At 33.1% G+C, this 12,810-nt stretch overlaps 1 protein-coding gene across 1 annotated transcript in view; it reads right to left on the bottom strand.

Annotated features, from left to right (window-relative positions):
- LOC145269812 (uncharacterized) overlaps window positions 1-11,500 on the bottom strand; it is a 13,174-nt gene extending 1,674 nt beyond the window's left edge. Inside the window, exons 1-2 of the mRNA XM_080125525.1 lie at window positions 11,373-11,500; window positions 1-2,950 (exon numbers count right to left, since the gene is read on the bottom strand). The exon at window positions 1-2,950 is cut by the window's left edge and continues 1,674 nt beyond it. Of these exons, the coding sequence (XP_079981651.1) occupies window positions 11-1,486 (1,476 nt within the window). The 5' untranslated portion in view covers window positions 1,487-2,950; window positions 11,373-11,500 and the 3' untranslated portion in view covers window positions 1-10. The remainder of the gene's footprint in view (window positions 2,951-11,372) is intronic.
- Window positions 11,501-12,810: the final 1,310 nt, after the last annotated feature.

The following is a 12,810-nucleotide window of genomic DNA, read 5'->3' as shown; positions in this document are numbered from 1 at the left end:
TGGTAGGCATTCAACTTCTTCCTGCAGTGTGTGTTCTCATGTGTGATTTTAATTCACTATTAGTTGCAAATGCTGTCTCACAAACGTTACATGAATAAGGTTTCTCTCCAGTGTGTATTCTTCGCATGTGTATTGTAACATAATAATTTCGTGTAAATTCTTTGCCACACACTTCACAAGAAAAAGGTCTCTCTCCTGTATGTTTTCTTATATGTGATTTTAATTCACTGTTTATTGCAAATGCTTTATCACAAACGTTACATGAATATGGTTTCTCTCCAGTGTGTATTCTTTGGATGTGTGTAGTGAGATGGGAGTTGCGTGTATATTCTTTTCCACACACTTCACAAGAAAATAGTGTCTCTCCAGTGTGTTTTCTCATATGTAATTTTAAGTCAGCATGTATTGCAAATGCTTTAGCACAAACGTTACATAAATAAGGTTTCTCTCCAGTGTGTATTCTTCGAATGTGTGACATAAGATGAGGTTTCCGCGTAAATTCTTTGCCACACACTTCACAAGAAAAAGGTTTCTCCCCAGTGTGTGTTCTCATGTGTGATTTAATGTTCTCTTTTGGTTCAAATGCTTTCAAACATATTTTACATGGATAAGGTTTCTCTCCAGTGTGTATTCTTTGCATGTGTGTTTTAACATGATGTTTTCGTGTAAATGCTTTGCCACACACTACACAAGAAAAAGGTTTCTCTCCAGTGTGTGTTCTCATGTGTAATTTAAAGTCCTCGTTTGTTGCAAATGCTTTAACACATATTTTACATGTATAAGGTCTTTCTCCAATGTGTATTCTTCGCATGTGTCTCGTAACATTAGATTTTAGTGTAAATTCTTTGCCACAGATTTCACAAGAAAACAGTTTCTCTTCAGTGTGTGTTCTCATGTGTGATGATATTAATTCAAAATTTGTTTCAAATGCTTTATCATAAACGTTATTTGAAAACGGTTTCTCTCCAATGTGTATTCTTAGCATGTGTCTCGTAACATAAGATTTGTGTGTAAATTTCTTGCCACACACTTCACAAGAAAAAGGTTTCTCCCCAGTGTGTGTTTGAAAGTGTGTTTTTAAGGAATCATTCGTTGCAAAAGCTTTATCACACATTTCACATGAATGGGGTTTCTCTCCTGTGTGTATTCTTCGCATGTGTTTTGTAACATGATATTTTTGTGTAAATTCTTTGCCACAAACTTCACAAGAAAAAGGTGTCTCTCCAGTGTGTGTTCGCAGGTGTCTTTTTATATCATTATTAGTTGCAAAAGCTTTACCACATATTTTACATGAATGGAGTTTCTCTCCAGTGTGTATTCTTTGCATGTGTCTAGTAACATGAGATTTGTGTGTAAATGTTTTGCCACACACTTCACAAGAAAAGGGTTTCTCTCCAGTATTTCTTCGAAGGGGTGTTTTTAAGTCAAGAGCTTTATCACACATTTTCCATGAATAAGATTTCTCTTCAGCATGTATTCTTTGCATGTGCGTCGTAACATGAGATTTTTGTGGAAATATTTGCCACAAACGTCAGAAGAAAAATGTTTCTCTACAGTGTGTGTTTGCAAGTGCTTTTTTAGCTGCAGAATAGTTTGAAGATGCTATACCACAGACTTCACAAGAATGAGTAGATGCTCGTCTGTACTCACAAATCTATATTAACTTGAGCCATGTTTTAAAATCTTATACCACATACTTCAAAATACGCTTTATCTTTTGTATTATGTGTTAGAGTGTTCAAGAATGAGGTTTCTTTTAAGTATGTTTTCACGTGCTGAACTAGTTGAACATTCTTTTCCAAACACTTCAAACAAAGTTTTTCTCAAGTGTGTTGTCGCGTGTAGACTTTAACATCGAAATGGTTTGCAAATAATTCACCATAAACATCACAGCAATAACTTTTTTGTTGCTTTACAATTATTTGAGGATGATTTTTCACACGTTTATTTCCGCAGAAGTTGACATTTTATGATCCAATGTGTTTTTGCATTTAAATTTTTATAGAATAAATACTTGAGAGTTTTTGTAACTTTTAAGCAACTTTCTCCTTCGTTTCAAGTAAATATTTTGAAAAAAATCTTGAGTCATTTCTAAAACCAAACTTTTAAAATCTTGTTTCAAATTTCGTGGTAAACACTGAAGACTAAGCTTAACAAGAATAAGAGTTTCTTTAGTTTATTTAGAACCTTAATATTTATCTCCTGTGAAAGTTTTAAGCAAAGAATGACACCACACTCGGTGCATCGGCTGCTAGTCTCTCGCTCCTTGACAGGGTTCAAAACAGAGTCGCAAATCTGATAGGCCCTAAACTGGCATCTAAACTTCAGCCTCTGTCCCATCGTCGAAACGTTGCATCCCTCTGCCTGTTCTACAAGTATTATAATGGTGAATGCTCTGAAGAACTGCAAGCACTTGTGCCCCCACGACGTGAACACCCTCGACAGACCCGATAAGCTGCAAAATCCCACCCCACACTGTAGAGATCCCTAGATGTAAAAGATCTTTCTACTCCAGTAGTTTCTTCCCCAGAACTGCTAGACTTTGGAATTCCATTCCAGGTCACTGCTTCCCCAACTGTACTGACATGCATAAGTTCAAGTGCAACATGAACCAACATCTCGCTGCCGAAATCCCTACATAGTACCCCAGTAGATATTTCCCCTGATAGTAGCCCCCTACACCAAAGTGGCAATGTGCCTTGTTTGGGGTGAAAATGTAATAAAAAAAAAAAAATATTTCCAAATTTTTTTTTCAATGAAAATGTAATTTACCAGATGTTTTCTCTAATGTTCATCAAAATTTGTTCTCCAGTTTGTGCTTCATTTCTACAAGTTGATTCATTTATATTCTTTTAAAGTTGATTCCTTTAAATTCTTGTAATGCGAAAACAATGATAAGTTCAAAAGAATAAAATATTTTTTATGTTATGTTTTTCACTGTAACTGTAACCTGTAAATAAAAAATAAAATACTAATTTTACAAAAAAAATAACTGGTATGCATGAAATAAAGTCAAGAAGAAATATACTGATATTTGATTATTACATCGTTTAATAATATAGAATCTAATCAATATTTTTCATTACGTGATTTTCTTGCTCATCATACAACATTGTTTTTTGTTGTCTTTTAACTCCAAACAAGGCTTGGTGCCACTTTGATGTAGGGGGTTACTATCTATGACATAATTAGCAAGTGTAACATGAAGGAAATTTAGCAGCAAGATACATGTGTACATTACCCTTAAACTTCTGCATGTCAGTTCTTCGGGGAAGCAGGAACCAGGAAGGGTGTTCCAAAGTCTAGTAGCATATAAGTTTTTCTACTATGAATGGGTGTGATTTTGCTGCTTTTCAGGTTTATTGGGTATTCATGTCGAGAGGGTAAAAGGGCTTGGAGTTCCTCAAAGCATCCACAATTAAAATACTTGCATAACCATTAAAGTACTTTTTAAAAAGTTAGAAGGAAGCAACATTTTGTCAGTAGGAGAGAGGCTAAAGCATAGCCAACAGTTCAACACCTATTAGGTTGGCGACTCTCTTTTGAACCCTGTCCAGGAGTGAGAGAGATGTAGATGCACAACACAAATATGATAGCAATATTCTTTACATGACCGAATGGTTACCTTGTAAACATCAAGAATACTTTGAGGCATAAGCAAGTTTAAAGTAGTGTAGAGATCTCACCTTCTCTGCAGCAATCTTAGCAATGCCCTCGGTGTATCTGTTCTAGCTCATGGTTCATGTGAACTTTAAGCAAGGAGTTTGAACGACATACTTTCAGGTAATGTCATGAGCCATAGCTATTGGTGGTTTAGAAGACTTCTTGTAATTATTAAAGGAAAGAAGAGTAGTCTTGGCAGCATTGAATGTTATGATCCATTTTTGACCTCAATCCACTATACTGGCGGTCTTCCTCTAAAGTTTCCGCCATTTCCTTAGATGTGTGTTCATTTGTTTTCCCCTCTTGCCTGCTATAAAGTATGATGCCATCTGCAAATATACCCATCTCAGATACAATATTATCCGGGAGGTATTTTATGAATATGAGGAATATGAAGGTCCAAGAATTTACCCGAGACACACCTGTATTTATATCACTCAAATATTTTGGCAAAAAGAGGGAGGAAACTAATGGAACGGTAATTTAATGGATCAGTTTTTTCACCATAATTCTTATAACCTGGTACCACAGAAGCAGTTTTCTAGCAGTCAGAATGCAAGATTCGTTAAGGCATTTGTCAAAGAGTTTGGATGGATTTGGTGCAATCTCAACATAGCATTTATCTAATAGCTGGAGTGCGATCAGCTCCACATGTTTTTGAGGTGTCTCGCCTTTTTTTATGATATCATGCACTTGAGAAGGGGTTATTTTCAGATCATCTAATGTAGTTTCTCTCCGCAAAGGAAAATCAGGGAGAGAGTGTTTTTTTGAGTCCAAAGTAGAGTTTTTGGCAAACCAATTGACAAGCATGTTAGCCTTCTCGGTTGCCAAGCGAACAACCACATGATTGCTTGATAGTAGCGGAATTGTTGATTGGCCATTATTTACTACACTGCTGTAAATTTTCCAGAAATCTGGATTTCCCAATTTGTATGCTTCGATGCATTTCCTAATGATGTTGGTGTATTTTCTCTTAGCTGTCGTTATTTCTTTCTTACAATTACTCCTAGCTTCTAAAAAGTTTTGTCTGTTTGTACTGGACTTGGGTCAGATAAATCTAAATACATAAGTAGGAGTAAATCATCAGGGAAAGCGGGGTTTGCTATAGAACTTCAGTGTAAGAATATGTGCTTCAATTGCTGCTTTGAACCATTTGCACCCTGTTATACAGGAAGAAAAACATTTTTCCCTATGGAGCAATTTTTACACAATCATCAGGAACTGCGATTTAGAAATAGATCTAAAAGTGAGGCTTTTTGATCTTGTCGATCTGGGAGAGAAACAATGTGTTATGCTACCAACTGCGTCTCTGTAACTAGAGAAACCAAGCCAATTACTGTGTGGATATTAAAGTCGCCAAATACATGTACTGATGCATTGGTATCAAGGGAGAGTGCTTTATCTATGCTGCCAGAGACTTGTTTGATTAGGGTGCAGCCCTTGGTTGAGGGATACCAGTACAGAAAATATAAATAGCTAACGTTCTGTTAAAGCACATTAAGGCCTAGTCGTCTGATTCTAGATTTGATTCTCTAGTAAAGTGGAGGGTGTTTCAAATATAAACTTCAAGTCCGTGTATTTGTCTGTATGATTCCTTACAGCAAAGTGGGAGATAGCCAGGCATGTTAAAGTGGAGGAGCATAGGTTAGTTTCACTTAGCACCACGATATCCAGATATAGGGAGGAGACGAATTGGTTTTGTTTGAATTTGTGCCTGGTTTAATTGTAATTTTTTATTGAACTGTCATTGTATTTTATTTAAAAGTTTCAGTTTTAGGATGAAAGGTGCTGGAAAAAGTGGTTGTGTAGAATACCAAATAGGCAAGACAATTAGACCCTCAGCCGATTTTTACTCTACAGGACTGTGACCTCGAGAAGGCCCACTGGAGATGGGTGGAGGGTCCCTTTTCATATGCAACATGGCACTACAACCATCCCAATATTATACAACTGATGATGTAATAGCCGCTATAAGTGCTATCAAAGAGTTTGGGCTCTAATACTGTTAGTGAGAATACAGCAGCCAAACAAACTGTCAAACTGGTACCCTCAACCTGTCAAACAAAAATCAACCCAATCCAACTGCATTGGTATATATGGCACTCAAGCACCACCAAGATGTCCAGTTTAAGGGGATGGAGATGTGGTGGGAATGGGAAACGGCGTTCATTATCCTAGTCAGGAAACAGCATAAAAGCATCGGGAGTCTGTCGAATCTCTATCATCTCATTCTGCACCTGGCTAATATGCAAAGAATGAGTATGAAAGCCGGTAATTTGTTTGAATCACCAGCTCTAGGAAGGTCATGGACCAAGATTGAAGAGGCCAAGATGTATAAGGACAGTAGCACAGGTTGAATTTCGGAGCTTTCAGTCTCCTAGACGGATGACCTGAGAAGATCTACAAGCCCATCAGCACCGAAAATGTTAAATCTACGCCTGGGTCCTAAACCAGGAATTTCCTCAACCTCACATGGGCATTTATTAATTAGTATAGTTAGTACTTAAGTAGTATTACTAGAGTTATTAATTAGTAGAGTTAGTTACATATCTAGTGAAATGTTACATATCTAGTGAAATGTTACATATCTACTGAAATGTTACATATCTAGTGAAATGTTACATATCTAGTGAAATGTTACATATCTAGTGAAATGTTACATATCTAGTGAAATGTTACATATCTAGTGAAATGTTACATTTCTACTGAAATGTTACATATCTACTGAAATGTTACATATCTAGTGAAATGTTACATATCTAGTGAAATGTTACATATCTAGTAAAATGTTACATATCTAGTGAAATGTTACATATCTAGTAAAATGTTACATATCTAGTGAAATGTTACATATCTAGTGAAATGTTACATTTCTACTGAAATGTTACATATCTACTGAAATGTTACATTTCTACTGAAATGTTACATATCTACTGAAATGTTACATATCTAGTGAAATGTTACATATCTACTGAAATGTTACATATCTAGTGAAATGTTACATATCTAGTGAAATGTTACATATCTAGTGAAATGTTACATATCTAGTGAAATGTTACATATCTACTGAAATGTTACATATCTAGTGAAATGTTACATATCTACTGAAATGTTACATATCTAGTGAAATGTTACATATCTAGTGAAATGTTACATATCTAGTGAAATGTTACATATCTACTGAAATGTTACATATCTAGTGAAATGTTACATATCTACTGAAATGTTACATATCTAGTGAAATGTTACATATCTAGTGAAATGTTACATATCTAGTGAAATGTTACATATCTAGTGAAATGTTACATTTCTACTGAAATGTTACATATCTACTGAAATGTTACATTTCTACTGAAATGTTACATATCTAGTGAAATGTTACATATCTAGTGAAATGTTACATATCTACTGAAATGTTACATATCTAGTGAAATGTTACATATCTACTGAAATGTTACATATCTAGTAAAATGTTACATATCTAGTGAAATGTTACATATCTACTGAAATGTTACATATCTAGTGAAATGTTACATATCTAGTGAAATGTTACATATCTAGTGAAATGTTACATTTCTACTGAAATGTTACATATCTAGTGAAATGTTACATATCTAGTGAAATGTTACATATCTAGTGAAATGTTACATATCTAGTGAAATGTTACATATCTAGTGAAATGTTACATATCTACTGAAATGTTACATATCTAGTGAAATGTTACATATCTAGTGAAATGTTACATATCTACTGAAATGTTACATATCTAGTGAAATGTTACATATCTAGTGAAATGTTACATATCTAGTGAAATGTTACATATCTACTGAAATGTTACATATCTAGTGAAATGTTACATATCTAGTGAAATGTTACATATCTAGTGAAATGTTACATATCTAGTGAAATGTTACATATCTAGTGAAATGTTACATATCTAGTGAAATGTTACATATCTAGTGAAATGTTACATATCTAGTGAAATGTTACATATCTAGTGAAATGTTACATATCTAGTGAAATGTTACATATCTAGTGAAATGTTACATATCTACTGAAATGTTACATATCTAGTGAAATGTTACATATCTAGTGAAATGTTACATATCTAGTGAAATGTTACATATCTACTGAAATGTTACATATCTAGTGAAATGTTACATATCTACTGAAATGTTACATATCTAGTGAAATGTTACATATCTAGTGAAATGTTACATATCTACTGAAATGTTACATATCTAGTGAAATGTTACATATCTAGTGAAATGTTACATATCTACTGAAATGTTACATATCTAGTGAAATGTTACATATCTAGTGAAATGTTACATATCTAGTGAAATGTTACATATCTAGTGAAATGTTACATATCTAGTGAAATGTTACATATCTAGTGAAATGTTACATATCTAGTGAAATGTTACATATCTACTGAAATGTTACATATCTAGTGAAATGTTACATATCTACTGAAATGTTACATATCTAGTGAAATGTTACATATCTAGTGAAATGTTACATATCTACTGAAATGTTACATATCTAGTGAAATGTTACATATCTAGTGAAATGTTACATATCTACTGAAATGTTACATATCTAGTGAAATGTTACATATCTAGTGAAATGTTACATATCTAGTGAAATGTTACATATCTAGTGAAATGTTACATATCTAGTGAAATGTTACATATCTACTTAAAATAATTGAAACGGATTTGACTATGCTTTCTATTTCATTGGAAGAGAGAAGTGGGTTAAAAAGCGACGAGAGCAAATTTGCAGTTGATTTTACAGAGGAATAATCATATAGTTTAAATATTGTTCATAAATTAATTTAACAATAGAATAAAATGTTAAGGTAGTTTCAAAATAACATTAGCAATTAAGATAAAATTAGACATGCAATCTCTGAATATTTGAATCGATACAGGGAAAATTATGTATATATTCAGTATAGATTTAGGTAGCGATATAACTGATTAAAAGTATATTTCAATACAGGTAGAACTGGAAGCAAGTTATTAGCTAGTGAAGAATCAGTACAAGTAATTTGATATGAATAGCAATATGGACATAGTTATAGTAGAAACCATATAGAAATTATAGATATTTAATATATGAGTTTCATAAAGTTCTACTGACCTCTAACGTTTGAAGATTAATCCTCATTTAATTATATTCAGAAATGTATTTGGCATAATCATTGCTAGGAGCTCTGTTTCTTATAATAATTTGACGTAGAAGAAGTGGTTCGATCTAGGGTTAAAATGCCGTGTTAATGTACATTCAAAAAGATTGTGTTAGAGTATGAACTCCTCGTTTCATTAAATTCTGTTTCAGTAAGCTCTGTTTCTTATATTAATTTTACTTAGAAGAAGTGGTTCGAACTAGGGTTAAAATCCAGTGTTAAAGTACATTATGATTTTTAAAGATTGTGTTAGGATAGGAAGTAGCGCAGAACATATGTAGTGAACTGGAAGTCAGAAGAATTTTCTATTTACAAGCTAACAATGATTTTACCTGTTTTGGGTGGTGACGATATTCAACTCGTTTCTGGCGATAAAAACATTGTAGCCACACAAAACACTCTTCACAAAAGAGCACACTCGACACATTTATATTTCCACAACCTCCACTGAAGTAAACTCGTCATCAAATCAATTCGTCACCAAGATTTAGCAATGAGAAACTTAACGACTACCAATTTCACTGGAACCGTTCAAATTTGAAGAAATAATAAATTCTTTGAAACAAATTTGAACACAGTCACAAATGAATAGCCTCGTGTTGATGCAAAAACGGATTTTTCAAGCAACTGTTATGGACGGGCATATTACAAAAATCCTCTTACAAAATCCTCACTACTTCAATTTTTTTAATTACAATTGACACACATAAAAGAAACTTTTATTTCGATAAACATTTTTGATTCTCTTCCAAAAACGATTCCAACAAGGGGTTATCTGTAGCAGCCAACAGCCACTACTAACAAACTACATCTCACAACTGCGAGATTTGAAATTCATTTCCTCTTGGCTTGCCCAATCACAAGCCAGCTCTCTATCACGTGACAGAGTATATAAAAGGCAAAACCTGAAATCATTAACTCTTTTGGATCCTGACTTTGCTTGGGGCTGTTGGCCCAGGCAGGGTGTGAGTACAACGAGCTAGCTATATTTTTTCAATCTGCTACTTGCTTTCACGTGCGGTATCCAAACGAACATTCTATCTTCACACAAGAATGTCTGTCTCTTTCTTTCGCCTTCAACAGGCCTGACCTTTATCTAATTGTTGGATATTTAATCTTCGTTCCCACACAACAAACTCTTCACAACTTCTATAAATACTTGTGCGTGTACGAACAATGAACTCATCATACTAATACGTCTCTATCTTATACTCTTCTAATAAAGCTACTAATGAAAATAACAAATAAAGTTTATTAATATAAAATGAAAAAAAGCCGTTTTTGTTTTGGGTGGATCTTAATAATGAATTGTAGAACCACGTTTTCCATATTTACTGAACTTTAGTGTTTTTTGTTAATATATATGAAAAATATTTTTTAAAAAATAAATTGCTAACATCTACAATGTTTTATCTTCATCAAAGCTAAAATAAATAAATGCGTTTTTAATATTTAAAATAGAACTTCAGAAAATGGCTAATTTTTTACATAAAATAATACATTTCTACTAAGATTTAAAAAAATATGTTTGTTATATTCTGTGACTGTTTTATCGTTATTTCCATGGCAGGTGCTCGTCTGAACTCCAATCTTTGGTCACCCCTCGCCAATCTTTCAGGAAAAACACCCGTCTAGCCGAATCCACTGTGAAAAATTTCCCCCGCTCTTTATCTGTGCCTAAATCAAAACGTGGATTCCATGAACAAAGCTTCTTTCTTAGAACTGCACACCTGTAGAACTCTGTTCCGTCTGCCTGCTTCCCACCTGACTACAACTTGGATGTGTTCAAGTCCAACGTTGGCAGGTTCCTGGTGGACCGCCCCCGTGAGTAAACACTTCATCAAATCTCTACACTAACGTAATGTACTTATCCCTCAGTGGCTTCCGGGCCTTGATAAGTGGCGATCACTGTGTAAAAAAAAAATGCAGAAAACTTCATTACAATTGAATGTCTGAATTTTAGTGGATTTTAAAGTGAAGGGAGAGACACGTCCTGTTTTTTATTTATTTTTTTGTCAATATCAATATTATTCTTCCACCTTTTTCCACATTTTCATGAAAAAATAAACATTTCCTATAAACATTGAAAATATCCTTAACATGTTAAATATCTCCTTTTGATGTTTTTAGTAGCAGGATTTTAAGGTTTCATTTTAACTGAATCGTACAGAAACCCTCTTTTTGTTTTTTTTTGTTTTTTTTCATATATTTTGGTCGTTAGGGATTATGTTAGAGTACGTAATAATATGTTAGGTAATTGCGATGTTTTCAATATAAAAATAATTTTCAAGTCACTTGAAAAAAAAAGAAACTTTAAGAACAATAAAACCCCGATTCGAGTGATTTCTATAGTACCATTCTTCGTTTCTATGCAATCATGGAATGTTGACTCATTTTTCTATTAAAACAAAGGCAATCAATCATAATGGTTTCGACGCGCCCCTGTAGTAAAACAAAGGGAATCATAATGTAATAAAAAAGAGCTTCAAAAGCAATTAAATTAATAAATACTTACTTTTTTGTTTGGCAATCTGTTTTTAACAAAGAAACGATTATAAGATGAGTTAATTTAAACGAGACGAGTTTGACGGGTGGAAGTCAACATTTTAAGATGGCGACCGGAAAAGCAAGTTCGCAGAAAATTGAAATATTTTTTAAATTTCATTGTGATTCGTGTAATTTTTTTTCATCATGTTAAATTAAATTTTAATTTCATTTGTGTGTGTGTGTGTGTGTGTGTGTGTTTCATTTTATTAATATTTCATTTTTTTTCATTTCTTTTTTTTTTTGCGTTGTGTTAAATTACAAAATATTCTCTCTAGGCACCTCCAAAAGTCACCACAGAATTACCTCCTCCCCCATATGTAAAACGATGTAACTTTATTATAAATTAATATTATCAATATAACTTTTGTACCATTTAAAAGAAGGAAAAAATAAACTTTTTTTTCATCGTACGAAAATAATGAAATTGCGAGACGAAAATCGTGTTTACATAATTGACGCTTTAAAATGTGGGTACTTTTCTCCACTGAAAGGTAGAGGTTAACAAGGATTTTGCAACAATGGTTTGTTGCGACCTGTGACTAGGTAAAAATTGCAGAACCTTGTCGGTCTGGTAATAAGGGTAATGATTCGATTTCCTTCAACTCCAATCCAGTGGCGGCTCGTGCCTAGAGCTGTGGAATTGCAGCAATGCAGCACTGCAGCAGCAGTGCAGTGCAGTGCACTAGTGCAGTATCAGAATTTTTGTAGGAATTTTTGACACCCCTAACACGAAACTGCGAATACAATATAAAAATCTCGGAATTTCTCTGTTAAAAGTGGGTTATTTATTTTCTTTATGGATTATACTTCCAAAATAAACTATTACAGTTGTTTTAAAAGTAATAGAAATATATTTTTTTTAAAACAGTAATGAATTTTCCGAACTCAATATTTTTCAATTTTTAAACTCAATATTTTTTCAATTTTTAAATTTTAAAAATCTATCAAAATTTTTCTATTGATTCTATTTTTACGATATTTTCAGGGTCAATGTGAAATTTTATGTTCTTTCCAATAAATCGAATATAATATTTTAGACAAACGTTTTTTTTTTTTAATTCACGAACCCCCCATCCCAATTTTTAAGTGTCTATTAAAAAGTAAATACTTAATTTAGTAACCCGATGAGTACATAATTATTTACTCACAAATTGAAGAGAAAAGGTCAATACATAATATATTCAAATTAAAAAAAGAAAAACATAGTGTTCTTTTAGAATTTTACCTGTAAAGTTTGAAGTTTAAAACCTTTTTTTTTAAACCACGTTATTTGTTTTTTCTTTTTTTTTTTTAATGGAACCTTGGTCCTTGCTCCTTTAATTGAAAAAAAAATTAGGGCTTGAATTGCATTTTTCGAGGAGTTATAAGCTTGGAAAGACAGGGGGTCGAATAATTCACGCCTCCCA

Source organism: Euprymna scolopes, chromosome 45 (genome assembly GCF_053919585.1).
Source record: "Euprymna scolopes isolate OS-2025 chromosome 45, ASM5391958v1, whole genome shotgun sequence".
In the NCBI taxonomy this organism is placed as follows: Eukaryota; Metazoa; Mollusca; class Cephalopoda; order Sepiida; family Sepiolidae; genus Euprymna; species Euprymna scolopes.
The sequence above is the reverse complement of the archived record's forward strand: the minus strand, read 5'-3'. Positions and strand labels throughout refer to the sequence as shown.